This window comes from Peromyscus maniculatus, chromosome 12 (genome assembly GCF_049852395.1).
Source record: "Peromyscus maniculatus bairdii isolate BWxNUB_F1_BW_parent chromosome 12, HU_Pman_BW_mat_3.1, whole genome shotgun sequence".
Lineage (NCBI taxonomy): Eukaryota > Metazoa > Chordata > Mammalia > Rodentia > Cricetidae > Peromyscus > Peromyscus maniculatus.
In genome coordinates, this window is record NC_134863.1 from 86,467,337 (window position 1) to 86,482,043 (window position 14,707).

The window sequence follows — 14,707 nt, forward strand, 5'->3', positions numbered from 1 at the left end:
TGAGCTCTGCCAGTGTCCTTCAGCTTCTTGGAGTCAAAGTAGCGAAGCTGACAGTTTCAGCAAATGGATGAGTGAGTGGTGAGTGAATGAATGGGAACAAGGAAGCAGTTTGAGTGGACAGCAAATGTTCTGCCCATCAGAGATAATTTGCCTCTTCTTTTGCAGATTTTGAGACATGTTAGGACCAATGCTAAAATCAGGAGCTGTGGTGAGGGGTCCTTATTCATGCCCAGGCCTTACAGAGAAATACGACAGCAGGCGGGTGTTCCTTTCTGGTAGAAGGCTGGCCTTACTCTGACTTTTGAGAGAAGGGCTCCGTGGCTGACAATAGCATAGTTGACAGATAAAGAGCTCGCAGACAGTCTGGAACCCAGCTCTGACAGTCCGGGATTTAAACCTGTACTTTATGGCAGAGGCGAGTGGAAGCACACACAGAACACACCTGTGACAGTCTCGGCAGGAGCTGCAGCCGCCCTGGCCATGCACAAGGCCTCGGCTCCTACCCACTCATGCTGTCCACACACCAGGCCTCAGCTCCAGGCTCCCAAGAGAGTCTAGACTCAGGAAATGCATCACTTTAATGAAAGGACTCATAAATAAATTTGGTGATATCCTTTCGTCTCATGGCGGAAGGCAGTTCTAACACCTCCTCCCGTGAAACAAGCCAGTCACAATGGGTCAAAGTGCACAGGATTCCGCTGATGGGGGGTCCCCAGGGCTGTCACATTCATAGGGACAGAAAGTAGTTCCTGCATTCAGTTTTTGCTCTGACTCCCCTCTGTGGGGGACAGTGACATGGAAGTATAGGCTAAATAAATACTTTCTTCTCCAAGTACTTATCATGGCAAAAGAAACCTGACCAGGACACTATCGTAAACAGACTCAGCTAGACTGGCGGGCCAGTAAGTTCCAAAGATGTGCCCATCTCTGCCTCTCCAGAGCCGGGATCACTTGAATTGCTATACCTGGATTTTTTTGTGGGTGCTAGGGACCCACACTCAGTCCCTCATGCTTGCCTGGAAAACAAAGCTGAACTGTTTCCACAGCCTGGCGACACGCTTTTAAGTTCTACGCCAGGAACAGGGGATACAAAGATGGGTTAGACATGATTCCTACATTGTGAAACTGTCTTAAAATCTCCATGAAAACATTGTAAATCTGAATGTGCTATTTTTATATTTTCTTTTCTCTACAATTCCTTCTTTTCTGGCCACAGAAAGTTCAAATTGAAAATTATGATTCAGCAGTTCTAACAGTAGCGGTCGTAAGTAGTACAGTTTGAAACGGTGTGTGTTCCACCTGGCAGAGCCTTCACTAGGCCTCTTACTGCTGTTGCCGCCGAGGGCACAGGTCCCCACCAACCTGCCTTGCACAGCAGGGGTAGTTCTGTAGCTCCTTCTTGGTGTGGGATAGGCCAGGGAGGGAGGGTAGGCAGGAGTGTGTGGGGGGGAGAAGGAAGGAGGGAGTGTATTTAATGTGGAGCCCAACAGTGCGATCAATAGGCGCTGTCCACTGACTATCAATTAAGGCCCAATTATGGCCTCTGCACTCAGATTTTGATAAGTTGCTGGCAGTGCCTGGGAAGCTGCCAGATAAACAATGGCTGCAGGCAACTGCATCCCATGTAATGAGGCAGGACCACTCTGGAGTGAGGTGTAAATGAGGACCTTGCTTTGTATGTGGAGACAACACAACAAGGAAAACCACCAGGAGGACGAGTGGGAGGGAGACAAGGAAAGAGCATCCTCAGTGAGGTCCTGGAAAAGCACTTGGCTGTTCACCAACTTACTGTGGGGTAGGGGTGGGAGCAGAACACCGTGTACTTCCGAATGATGCCGTTCAGCTTCAGTGGGGGCAGCCAGGACACAAATACCATGGAGGCTGAGGCCGCCGCCGCCTTGACACCAGCAGGAGGACCTGGAACTAGAAAATCCGGGGTTAGTCACAGGTGACATGGAGCCTCCCAGGGGTGCCCAGGGACTGTCTGGTGGCCCAGCCCCTCTCCCTGCTCAGCTCTTTGAGGACCAGTGTCAAGGGTCCCAGTATGTCACAACAACCAAACCATATTCATACATCGAGTCCTAACCCTGATGTCTCCAGATGTCACGGTATTTGGAAATAGGCTCTTTACCAAGGCAAGGCCCTGTTGAAGGCTCGGCAACAGTTGGGACAACCACATCATTTCCTCTAAGGTACAGGGGAAATGGGGAAAGACAGGGTGGAAAGAATATAAGACCTGGCAGGAGGGCTGGGATCCTTTAAGAGAGGGGATGGGGGTCAGAGGTAGTGGATGTCAGCATTCTGTGAAGTCAGAATCTTCCTGTCCTCAAGTGAACTGCCATGCTGTGAGGGGTGGGAGTGAGGGAGGGGGAGGGGTGAGGGCAGAGATGAGGGGTGGGGAGGGCAGGGGTGAGGGGTGGGGATGAGGGTGAGAAGTATGACAATACACAGAGGACACACAGGTGTTGTGTTGTTGGCTTACACCTGCTGGGCAGGGCACATCCCCACATTCTGAGGCAGGAGAATTCTAGGAAGGGTTGATGTACTCACAAGGCACAAAACCTCCAGAACCTATTTCAGGGCTGCATGGTTGGTGATTGTAGGAACACACACACACACACACACACACACACACACACACACACACACCCCAACTTTAGGTTCACTAAGATACGGTTACACATACATATTCTCTGTTGTGGTCTGAATGAGAAATGTCCTCTAACGACTCCTTATTTGAACACTTGGTTCTCCATTGGTAGCTCTGTTTAGGAGGGGCGGGCTTCCTGGAGGAAGTACATCCCCGGAGGGGGCGGGGCATGTTGAGAGTTTGCGCTCCCACCCACTTCCTGTTCCGGCTCTTGGCTTCTTGTGTGAGGAAGCAGTGTGATCAGCCAGCTTGCGGCTCCCACACTGTGGATTCTCTGACTGTTCCCAGGCCTCCCTCACCATGTTGGGCCCCGCTTTTCTGAAGCTATACACCAAAATAAACCCACCACCCTTTTTTTTCCCCTGAAGTTGCATTTGTCGGTAGGTTTTCTCACAGCAACAGATACACTCTCGATGCTCTTCAGGCTACACAAGCTCGGGGTGTAGGTGGCCAAGGATTCTCCAGATTTTGATATTTATTTCTTTTACCCTTACTCAGCTTTACCTTTACACAGTTCACCAGAGAAAAGCTTCTCTGATGCCACGTGGGGTGGACACGGAGATCACACATTCCACCTACTGCTGGCCTCAGAGACTCACATGCATTAATGACATGCTTAGTAAATATTTAAATTAAACGGAGCTGGCCCTATGTATACATATACTATGTGTACTTTTTCATAAAGGGATGGAGGTGGAGTTTAGCGCATGCCTCAGAGTGAAAATAGCTACTGAAAATTAATAGATCTTTTTTTTGTGTGTGTGTTCTTTCCTTGCATGACTATATTTAGGTTATAGTTTGGGCAAATAAAATAATATTAAGATTCCACAAACGTTTCAGAATTCAGAATTCATTGTGCTCAAAAGATTAAAGCTGCATAGCAAGTCACCTCTAACGCTCTTTCAGCAATGATAAATGTGTATGTTTTATTGAGTTAAGGGTCCTGAGATCTAGATGTGAAAATTCAATGATTCTCACGCCCAAGGTGATGACCATGGATACAGCACTTTATGGATCTGAGACGTGTATACTTGGATCTTTGGATATGACCACAGGCCTGAGAACATGTCTACGGGCCCAAGAATCTCGAGGGACTGAGAAAGTGGACAAGAGAGTTGTTCTCACTGTACAAACACCTGTTTATATTAGATACTGAGTTTCTAGTGGTAGTTGGCAAGCACCCTGCTGTGCTGGCTGGTGGTCTGTCAACTTGTCACAAACAAGGGCCACATGGGAAGAGGGACCATCAAGTGGAAAAATTCCTCCAGCAGATTGTCTGTAGAGCATTTTTTTTTTTTTTGATCCATGATTGATGCAGGACAGTCCAGCCCACTGTGAACAGTGCCACCCCTGGGAAGGTGGGCCTAGCTGAGCAAGCCAGGAGGAACTAGCCAGTAAGCAGTACTCCCCTATGGCCTCTGCGTCAGGTCCCGCCTCCAGGTTCCTGCCTTCAGTTCCTGCCCTGACTCTCCTCAGTGATGGAGTGTGATGTGGAAATGGAAGTAAACCCTTTCCTCCTCTAGTTGCTTTTGGTCATGATGCTTTGGTCACAGCAACAGAACGCTAAGTAGGACACCTGTCATTTCTAAATTATGAAATCTTTTGTGTCTTCCTCTTTCTATGCAGTCTCTGCTCCATTTCACTTCAAAAATGCCAACCTATCCTAAATAAACACTGACATTCAATTCTGAGTTCCCTTTGTCCCACAGCACCAGGATGAGGGGAATTCTCCACATCCTCCATGGGGTCTGATGGAGTCATCTCCAGTCAATCATATCTCCATCACTGCCTGAACTAGATATAAAAGCAGAGATCAGTGGATAGGCCTCAGGGTCAAGTGCTGAGACAGAAAACTACAGTTTCTAAAACTGGATGATTAAAAATTGACCCCTAATTTCCAGCTGATGGGAGTTATGGAGACCTTCCCTTTTTGTTGGATTTCCATACATTCTTCTGAAAAATGAAAATGTCAAATTTTACGCTGCAGCTCAATGTCCTTCTTAAATAATAATTCCAGAGATATTTGTATCACCATTAGTGATGGAAAGGACGATTTTGCCATGCTCTGAGGGAGGGGAGAGCAAAGCATGAAGTCTGTAGTAAGAGGGTAGCAGCCGTCTGTGTGCCAGTATGAGGCATGGTTACTGCACTTCCATTTTCATACAAGCATCAGTCTGGTCTGAGGGATGTAGCAACTTGGTTCCCCGTTGTTCTGGGAAAGTAAGTTGTGTAAGTCTTGTGGACAGCAGGGCACAACACTAGCAGCCACATAACTCTCTGCCACACTTTGAATTAAACGGCATCTCTTCTCACTCAGGACTTAGCTTTGTGGATAGCTCACGACACGAATGACTTCCTAAGGGCACTGCATTTTGACTTCCTGGAAGGATCCGATGTCATTGAGTAGAACTCACCACCAACTGCACGTTCTTGGGAAGAATGGCCTGTGTGTTCTAGAAAAACTAAAGGAAGTGAGGACTGACATGTGTGAAGATACCTCCATATAAGGAGGCCTGGAGAGTTGGTAGAATACTGTGAGGGGGTAGGTGGATGGAACTGTGGGAGAAAGGGCAGGGCCTGGCTCCCTGAGGGGAGAGCAGGGTGGAGGCAGCAGAAGGGACCCTCTGGATGTCTGATGACCATGGGGATGATGGACAGGGAGTGGGAAGGAGGAGGAGGAGGTCCCATTCTTGCATCCAAACCTGAGCTCCAAGCCTTGCTTCTATGACACATGTGGGCTGGAAGAACAGCATGCTTGGGATCCATGCAGCTGAGGGGACAGAGACATCAAACCTGCCAGTACCAGCTGGTGACATAATGGGCTACAGCGAGGGCTCTGCTCCCTAACCTGCCCCCACTTCCTGGAAGCTGTGTAAGTTCAGATCATGTCTACACAGCACTTGGGTGCTGCCGTGCCCTGGGTCAGCCTGTGTCTGGCGTGAACGGGTGCTGGGAAGCTTCTGGAAGTCTCCTGGGGCATCCATTTGATACTGGTTGCTTCTTCCTTCACTGAACAACTGCCTTTCTCACTGCTGCTCTGAAATGCACGACAGCCTAAACCGCTCCCCAAACAGCTCTGACAGGGAAATGGGGGAAACTGCAGACCGGCTTGTGTGGAGCAGCAAGTGCTGGTCTGGAGCTGGACGGGAGTTAAAACCTACTTAGTCAGCATGAATCCTCCGAAGAATTCATAAAAAAAAAAAAATGCCATGGAGCTTTGAATTCAAGCCTTTCTGAAGTGAGATCCGATTCACGTGGCACAAGACTCAGGCCAGTCCATAGTTATTAAGCAAAAGAGCTGACCCTGGTAGTAACTGACGTTATCTGAACAGAGCACAAAACACTCAGCAGGTGTGTGAGCCCTGGGGTAAAAAGGTGGCTCTGGTTCAAACAAACAAACAAACAACAAACAACAAACAATGATGGAAACAAAGAGACAGAGAAAGAGGAAGAGGAGAAGAAAGAGGGGGAGATAGGAAGGGAGAGAGGTGGAAAAGGGGGAGACACGGAGCAGGAAAAGGAGACGTGGGAGGGGGAGAAGGAGAGGGAAGAGCAGGAAAATATTTATAGGAGGCAGGATCCATCAATGGCTACATCAAGCAAGGTAGCCAGCTGGAGGTGGAGGGCCTGACTCACGCTGGGCTGTGTAGTGGGCAGTGGAGACTGGAATGAACAAGGTCAAGAGAAGACGGGTGGGCGAGGCCCGAGGCAAGCCTTCTGACCTGTCTTCAGCAGTGGCTTCCGCCCAGGGTGTTTGGGATCTGAATGTCCCACTCAGTGCCCACACTATGTCTCACCATCCTCTTTGGTGCGGGTGAAGATCTGCTCGCTTCGGACGCCATCCCCTGCACGGGTGAAGGCCAGCACCTGGATACTGTAGTTGGTGTATTTCTCCAGTCCATCCAACTCCAAGGAAGGCTGAGTGGTGGTGATGTTCTTAATCTCGCCCAGCTCTGGAGAACAAAACCAAAAGACAGGACCTCATTACCAAGCCCATCATACTCCCTGGCTGACCTTCTCCTACCTGTCACACAAGGTACAAGAAGGAGCTGTGCAGAAGTATCACCGTGCACCATGGAAAATAATTACCTACATCAAAATGTCTGAGAAACAAACAAGCAAACAGAAAGCTGATTTGGAAAACAGTAATTCACTCTTGGTAAATCAAATCCCAGCATCATGATGCCACTCTTGGAGGGTCTCACACCAGCAAACAGCACTGTGCACCTCTCACCAGCGAACTATTTCTTTATACCTAATGCCTGTTCACCGTGAAACTTCTGCAAGGTGAGGATTCCATATATATAAATATTTCACTTTCGTGTGTGTGTGTGTGTGTGTGTGTGTGTGTGTGTGTGTGTGTGTGTATGTGTGTGTGTTGATTAATCTTTTGCCAGCTTGACACAGATAGTGTCATCTGTGAGGAGGGAACCTCAGTTGAGAAAATTACTTCATCAGATCAGCCTATGGACATGACTGGATTAATGGTCAATGTGGGTGGTGCCATCCCAGGCAGATGGTCCTGGTGTCTAAGAAAGCAGGCTGAACAAGCCATGAAGGACAAGCCAGTGAGCAGTGTTCCTGCCTTGAGGTTCTGACCTGACTTCCCTTCATGGTGGACTATAAACTGTAAGCTGAAATAAACCCTTTCCTCCCCAAGTTGCTTTCCATCGATGTGTTTTATCTCAACAATAAAAGGCAAACCAAGACACATATTTTGCACCTCTATGGTGTGCACACATACATGTATATTTTAATGTTTGGAATCATCCTTGTTCATGCCTCTATCTTATTCACTGAGTTAGGGTTGCTCAGTCAAACCCAGAACTCACTGATATCCCTGGCCTTGCTTGCCAGATTGCCTTGGAGATCTCCTTTTCTGCCTTCTAAGAATGAAATTACAGGAAGGCCAGTATGCCATCTGACATGACATTGGTTACAGGGATCCAAATTCTGGTCCTCACACTTGTATGGTGAGTGCCTTAACAACTGAGCCACCTCCCAGGCTCACCATTTATATTTTTTAAATTCTACTGTAGCATATGCAGATTTTAGGTACCCAAGTTAATCTCAAATATCTGAGCTAAGATGTACACCATGGGCAAATTCCAGCTCTGTCCTACACCACTGACTATAGTCACTTAGGTATCCATAAGACCCCCAGAACTCAATTGGCTTCCACAGCTAAACCTGCATCTTGGTAAACAAGCACTGACTATGAGGGGTGATAGGTGAGCAGTTTGGCCAGAAGATGGAGGACTTTCTCAAAGGGTCTGCGTATCAGGATTTCAAGATGCATTTGTTCAGCATTCCTGACTGTTTGTGCTGCCTCAACATGACTGAACAAATATTTAAATGAGACTTGCAATGGAGCTGATCTGAGTGGCTCAGTACACTCCTCATTTTACCTAGAGTGAACTCTTCTCTGTGTCACTGCTGAAGTGACAGGTGATGTGTGAGAACCTTGGCATGTGCTAAATTTGCCTTACTTTCCTGAGTGGGATCCAAGAGTGCTATTCAGAGATGGAACACCATGCCTCCACCTCAGGCAGAAGGCACATGGCAACTGAAAGCAAGTGGAATGATGTGGTAAGTGTCTACACAACTGTACAGCCCTGAGTTTCAAATGGATGCCAGTCACTTCTAGAGTCAGGGGCAAATCAGGAGAAGGAGGCCCCGGATCTGCTTGCCCAGGGCCAGGTGGCTGTGAGCAGGGCAGTTGGCACCACGGGACTGCCATCTTACTAAGGGAGGACTGAGGTGAGAGGCAGGAGCCCAGCAGATACCTGCCTGGTAGCTGGGGACAGTGAGGCACACCTTTGATATGTTCCAAAAGTTGAGAGCTGTGTCCCTGATCTCCTGTCTCAACAGAGGCGGGGACATGCCTGGCCATCTTTCTCAGGCACCAGCACTGCTCATAGGAACAAGATGGACAAACCAACCAGCTCAGTGGTTCATGACTCCACACCCATCATTGACAGGCAGGGAGCTAAGAACAGGAAAGCAAGACCTTGCCAAGACAAGGCTAGGATCCCTGAGCCTGGGCTGTGGACTCAGGCTGAACGGCCTTATGTCCACCACACCCAGTCTCAGACGCTGGGTTCTGGACACTTGGTAAACACAGCGGATGGGACTAGAAGCATGTGCTATCCAGAGGTAGCTTGTTTTGGCTGCCTGGGTCACAGCAACACATTGTCCTTCAGCATCCCAGCCAGAGGGTCAGATGTCAAGAGCTTTGAGATGGACATGTAAAATATGTGGAAAGCATGTGCACAGTACACATGTAATGCCTATGAAAAGGGTATGTCACCTGTGCTGGATTATGATGTGGGCACGGTGTAGTAACTGCAGTGTTTACACTGTGTGTAGGTGTGTATGGTATGTGTAGCATGTAATGTGGGTATGGCATATGTGATGTGTGTTTTTGTAGGGGAGCTTAGTAATGGAGTGTGTGGTATGTGTAGTGTGTATGGCATATATGGTATGTGTGTGTGGTATATGGTATGTGTTGTGTGCATATTGTGGTGTGTCTGGTATGTGTAGTATATGTGTGTGATATGTGGTATGTGTGGTCTGTATGTGTACATAGTATATATATGATATGTTGGGATTATGTGTGGTGTGTATAGTTTGTGTGGTGTGCAGTAATGTGTATGTACATTTATTATATATATGTATACACACACATATATATGGTCTATGGTACATGTGGTATGTATGGGGAGGGGTATGTATATGTATGTTGTGTTATGGTATATTTGTTATGTGTATGCTGTATGTGGTGTGTTCATATATGATGCACCTGTGTGAAATGCACATCTAGGTCTGGTTAGGGCAGGCATTCCTCATGTCACTCCACCTCAGGTTCTGTGGGATTCAGGACAGTGTGGTTAGAGCCACAGTGATCACATGGAGTGCCCTGCTGATCCAAAATGCATTTCTTGGAGGTGGCCCTCAGGCAGTGCTTTAATCTCTGAAGTTTTCTTCCTTAGCTTTTGGAGGCCATGAGTAGAATATCTGTAATGGACACTAATCACACGCTTTGGCCCTGATTCTGTGAGTAGAAAGAACCATCCTTAGGAAATGCATTTAAAGATGTGCGACCATTCAAACTTTAAAGCTTGGTACATGTAAAGGCACTGCACAGTGTACAGAACAGTCTCCCATGCTACATTATCAAAATGGATGACTACAAACATCTTGTTACTCTACACTATGTTTTTTAAAGCTTTTATTTGTGTGAAGACTTTGGTTGTTAACTCTTTTGTTTCTGATCCCTTTAGTGTGTAGAATCTGCTGGCTTGGTCCACATGCGTTAGTGTCCTGCCCCTGTTCAGTAGTCCAGAGCCCCCTGAGCAAGCCTTACTCTCTCCCAGTGTACAAGTTCAGCCTAAGAGATGTTCGGTCTGCTGTGGATCTGGCAGGTGAGTCTCTCTTGATTGTTTCCCAGTGCAGGGTAGTGTGGGAAGAGTGAGTCCACCCCAAAAGGACCGAGGCCTGGCAGCCGGTTCTGGAAACACATCCCTTAGAACAGGCACAGTAGCGGGTCACACACCAGCAGTGACTCCGCAAAAGGCAGCATCTGCCATTGTGTCCTCACTCCTGAATCTGTGACAACAGGGGAGCCATCTGCAGCTGCGAGGCCCAGTGTGTCCCCTACTGTTTGGAGATGGGACCCTGCGAAGCAGGACAGACCCAGTGGTCCTGAGCTAAGGAACTACAGACTCGGGCACTTGAGCTCTTTGCCCAACTCAGAGGAAGGCAAGAAATGCAGTCTATATCCAGGCAGGGGAGCTGAAGGATGCTCCACGGCAGAGCGGAGGCAGAAAGAAAAGAGGGGAGGTAAAATAAGGGAACAGGAAGTGAGGGACAGGAAGAAGGAAGGCAAGGGGCAAGAAGGGAGGTAGGAAGAGGGAGGCATGGTGGAGACCTTGGAAAGACATGTGCACTGTCTAAACCTGGGGTTTTGGGATGTAATCCTCATGGGGACAATCACACGCTTTCTGAGGTGTTCTAGCATTTTCCTGGAGGTCTCATATACTTCTACTATAGGAACTTAATGTTTCTTTGCTGGGATCTATTCGGAGAACAAAGGAGCAACATTTAAGGGCACATGCTATGTATAACATTCCAGATAGAGATTTATGGTTGAAGATCCTGCAGTTTTGACGCAGACACTCACAATTTAGAAAATACCACAATGCCTGATTTCCCCAGCTGCCATTCTCTAGTCTGCTTTGAGCTGCGTTTTGAAAGGCATGTGTGTACACAGGCTCAAGGGTCAGGTGGCTGAACAAAGAGGGGGGTGTTCATTGGCGAAGAAGTCCCCCCCACAACCCAATTTCACTCTAGGAAGGGGATTTGCAGTCTGTGTGAGGCAGCCCATGGGAACATGCTCACCATCCCCACTGAGTCCTCTTACCTCCATCCATGAGGTTGGCCCAGTAGATGACCCTGAACCCCTGGAGAATCCCATTCAAGGCCTCCTTAGACAGTGTGGACCAGGAGATTGATATGCTCTCTGGCGATGTTGCTATGGCTTGGACATTTTCGGGAGGGTAACTGGGCACTGAAATGAAATAATTAGAACCTGTGATAGCAGCAGGTGGTTCTATTAGCAAAGCAATATCGGATAGGCAGCTAAGTCACCATTCTAACATGCAACACAAAGGGGACCGTCTCACGAAGAAAGGGAAAGCAGTGCCATTCCCAGCAGGAACACTGCAGCTCAGCTGAGGGTCTTGAGGCTACACAGCTGTCATGAAGGATGTCGCAGTTCCCCTTTCCTACGCAGGAACTCCACTTTCAGGAACTCACCCCAGACTTGAATTGAGTGCACTTCAAGTCCTAATGGCGAGCGCATTGCTCTGCACTCCCACTGCCTGGCACACTACTGCGTTCACTTATATTTAGTGCACACAGCACTGGATTAGCAGGCTCCTGGGAAATGTGGGAGAGAAGAAATGCAACCATACAGCTGCCCTACCTCATCGGCCAAGTCTCCTTTTCAGGAGCATAAGGTTTTATCAGAGGCAAGAGAGAAAACAAAATTACTAGTATATGCTATGACTCATGGATTGATAGGGTCTCACTATGCAACTCTGGCTGGCCTGGAACTTGCTCTGTAGACCAGGCTAGCCTCAAACTCACAGAGATCTGCCTGCTTCTGCCTCTCGGGTGCTGGGATTCATGGTGTCCACTAGCTTGTACATTATTTTAGATATTGACTCTATGTCAACTTTAAATGTTGGAGTGAGGAGAGGGTGTTAAATATTAGCTGAAACTAAGTCAGTCATCAAAGCACAAAGGGAAAGACAGAGCTAACCCTTCCTGTGGAGTATGTAGACAGAACATTCTGGTCTTCCGTGCCTTCTCTGGTCTACAATCAAATGGCTCATTTCGCAGAGTCTTTTAAATGGCGATGTGCTGACACTACCATGAGCTGAGAGCCCTTTGGACAGGAGGGGTCTCTGTCATCAAGCATGTTGGGCTGTTTCCCTGCCTTGGAGGAAGTGTGCATGAATTCATTCTGGTCACTAGGGGGCGCATGATCACTATGGGATCTGCTTCAGAGAGCCTGGGACCTTTTTCTCTGGCCTCAGAATGCTTGAAAGTAGAAAGCAGTCATGAGAGAGAGAGAGAGAGAGAGAGAGAGAGAGAGAGAGAGAGAGAGAGAGAGAGAGGGAGGGAGGGAGGGAGGGAGGGAGGGAGGGAGGGAGGGAGGGAGGGAGGGAGGGAGGGAGGGAGGGAGGGAGAGAGAGAGAGAGACAGAGACAGAGACAGAGACAAGACACAGAGAGAGACAGAGAGAGACAGAGAGAGAGAGAAAGAGAGAGAGAGAGAGAGACAGAGAGACAGAGAGACAGAGAGAGAGAGAGAGAGACAGAGAGAGAAATAAAACTATAATAATATACAGAAAATATTCCAAAAGCTTTGACACTGATTTTGGGGAAAGACTTGGAAAATTATATTTCTGCTGTCTACATGGAGATAATTTTGGTTTTATCTAAACAAAGCCCACTCTTGTGTTTAAAAAATCAGAGGAAGATTCAGGGATGCATTTGGGTTTTTGAGTGCAGACCCATTCAGGCCAGGAGTGAATTGATGTGGTGGGTTAGGCACTTAGGCCAAGCAACAGGGAGCCGGACTGCGGGGCACAGACTGTGGATGCCCAGACCTACCGTCCTCCAGGGTGGTGGTGATTATCTCCTGAGAAGAAGGGCCTGTGCCTGCTCGGTTGCAGGCCTGCACCACCAGGCCGTACTGAGTGAACTTGTTCAGGTTGTCCAGGGTATACACCTCGCTGTCTCCCGTGGTGTCAATACTGATAATGTTGAACTGGAAGTTGCCTCCTGTGCTGTACTCCCGGTAGCCTATTTGGTACCCACGTATGATCCCGTTTTGTAAATGTTTCTTGGGAGCCTAAGCAGGAAAGAGAAGAATATGCTCATGAAAATCAAGGCAGGAGAATCATGACATGCAGAACAACTTGGGAAAAAATGAAGCCAGATAATAATAAGGGCAAGTGAAGCAGTCGCAAATTCCTGCACAGCTCTCCCATGGCTGAAACTCAGGCTTGCACCTAACCCTAACTGCATGGCGGCTTTTCCTTTGTGTTGATCCCTGTGAGCCTGTGATGAGCATAATTCCTAAGTCAGGCACTGTAGGAAATTAACAACTGTAACTAGTAATAGAGATATAATAGAATTAGGTCAATACATTGTCATAAAGGTCATTTAAACTTACACACTGCTTATTTCTGTAATTTTCTATTTAATATTGTCAGGTCGCAGTTGAATGGGGTAGGTGTGGTGTAATGGAAACCATGCAATGCGAAGCCACAGGCAGGGTGACTTCCCCAGGAGTGTTTCTTCCCTGGCCACTCCTCTGTCACCTGCATGCATGACATCTGGCCTGACCCCTTCACCTTCTGCAATGCTTACTCTGTGACCCTCAGTTTTCACAGGATGCCAGCCACATTTAAGTGGCAGCAGAATAAATCTAAAACTGCAGAGTCTGTGCTCCAAGGCCCTAGGTTAACTAACAGGCTGCTGTGGTTAACTTGACTCACTGATGGGAAGGCATTCTGCATTTATAATATTGGAACACATACCAGCCATCTCACTGTGAGACAGTCTTTCCTGCTCATCATCTAGTGTTCTAATATCCTCCTATCATCTATTATCTATCTGCCTATCTGTCTATCAATCATCTTTCTGTCTATCACCATTATCTATCCATCTATCTTTTTATCTATCTGTCATCCATCATCTTCCATCAACCTATCATCTATTATCTATCATAATAGATCTACCATCTATCTATCTATCTATCTATCTATCTATCTATCTATCTATCTATCTATCTATCTATCTATCTATCTACCTACCTACCTACCTACCTACCTATCTATCTATCTCTATCATCTATTGTCTTCTACCAATTTACCTTCTATAAGTTAATTACAAACTATGAATCCAGATCTCTCAGGTTGTGTAAACCTTTCTGAAGCCCCAAAGCGCTAACAATGCTGAAGTAAAGTAAACACAAGGGCTCTGGAGAATGGTGACAGGCTGAGTGCATGGCTGCCAGGTCAAGGCCAGGAGGAAGTGGTAAATGAGATCTGTGAGAAAGGGTTCATGGATACTGAAGCCAGGTGGCCTTGTCAGGGTGGCCTAGGCTCAGCAAGTAGAGTTGGGGATGTGTGGGAGAAGCTGGCAGGAAGGACCAGGGAGAGGGTGCCCACAGGCACAACAGGGAGGCATGATGGGAGGGGCTGGGTGGGGTTCCAGGGCAGAGCAAGTCTCTGCAAGTCAGCAGTACACGGAGAAAGGTGCACATAATAAGGGAACCAAAAGGTGCCGAGTAGGGAGACGGCCTGGTTGAACTCAGGAGACACTGTGTGTGGCTGACATGCTCTCCCCCAGTGGAACAGGTGCTCCAGGGCGCAGTCTGTGTCACAGAGAACAGCATTTTTTTCATTTATTTGAAACATTTTAAACTTTTAATGAATGCACAAAAGCGGCATGTGCTCATGGGGCCTTCTTACAGCAAATT

General features: G+C 47.7%; 1 protein-coding gene across 3 annotated transcripts in view; it reads right to left on the reverse strand.

Annotated features, from left to right (window-relative positions):
* Dscam (DS cell adhesion molecule) overlaps positions 1-14,707 on the reverse strand; it is a 593,021-nt gene that overhangs the window by 86,887 nt on the left and 491,427 nt on the right. For all 3 annotated transcript variants that reach the window (XR_013043895.1, XM_076549303.1, XM_015999884.3), the window contains exons 17-20: positions 12,832-13,072; positions 11,073-11,219; positions 6,448-6,603; positions 1,790-1,923 (exon numbers count right to left, since the gene is read on the reverse strand). Coding sequence is in view for 2 of the 3 variants with exons in the window: in XM_076549303.1 (XP_076405418.1) it covers positions 1,790-1,923; positions 6,448-6,603; positions 11,073-11,219; positions 12,832-13,072 (678 nt within the window). In the remaining variant the exon portion in view is untranslated. The remainder of the gene's footprint in view (positions 1-1,789; positions 1,924-6,447; positions 6,604-11,072; positions 11,220-12,831; positions 13,073-14,707) is intronic.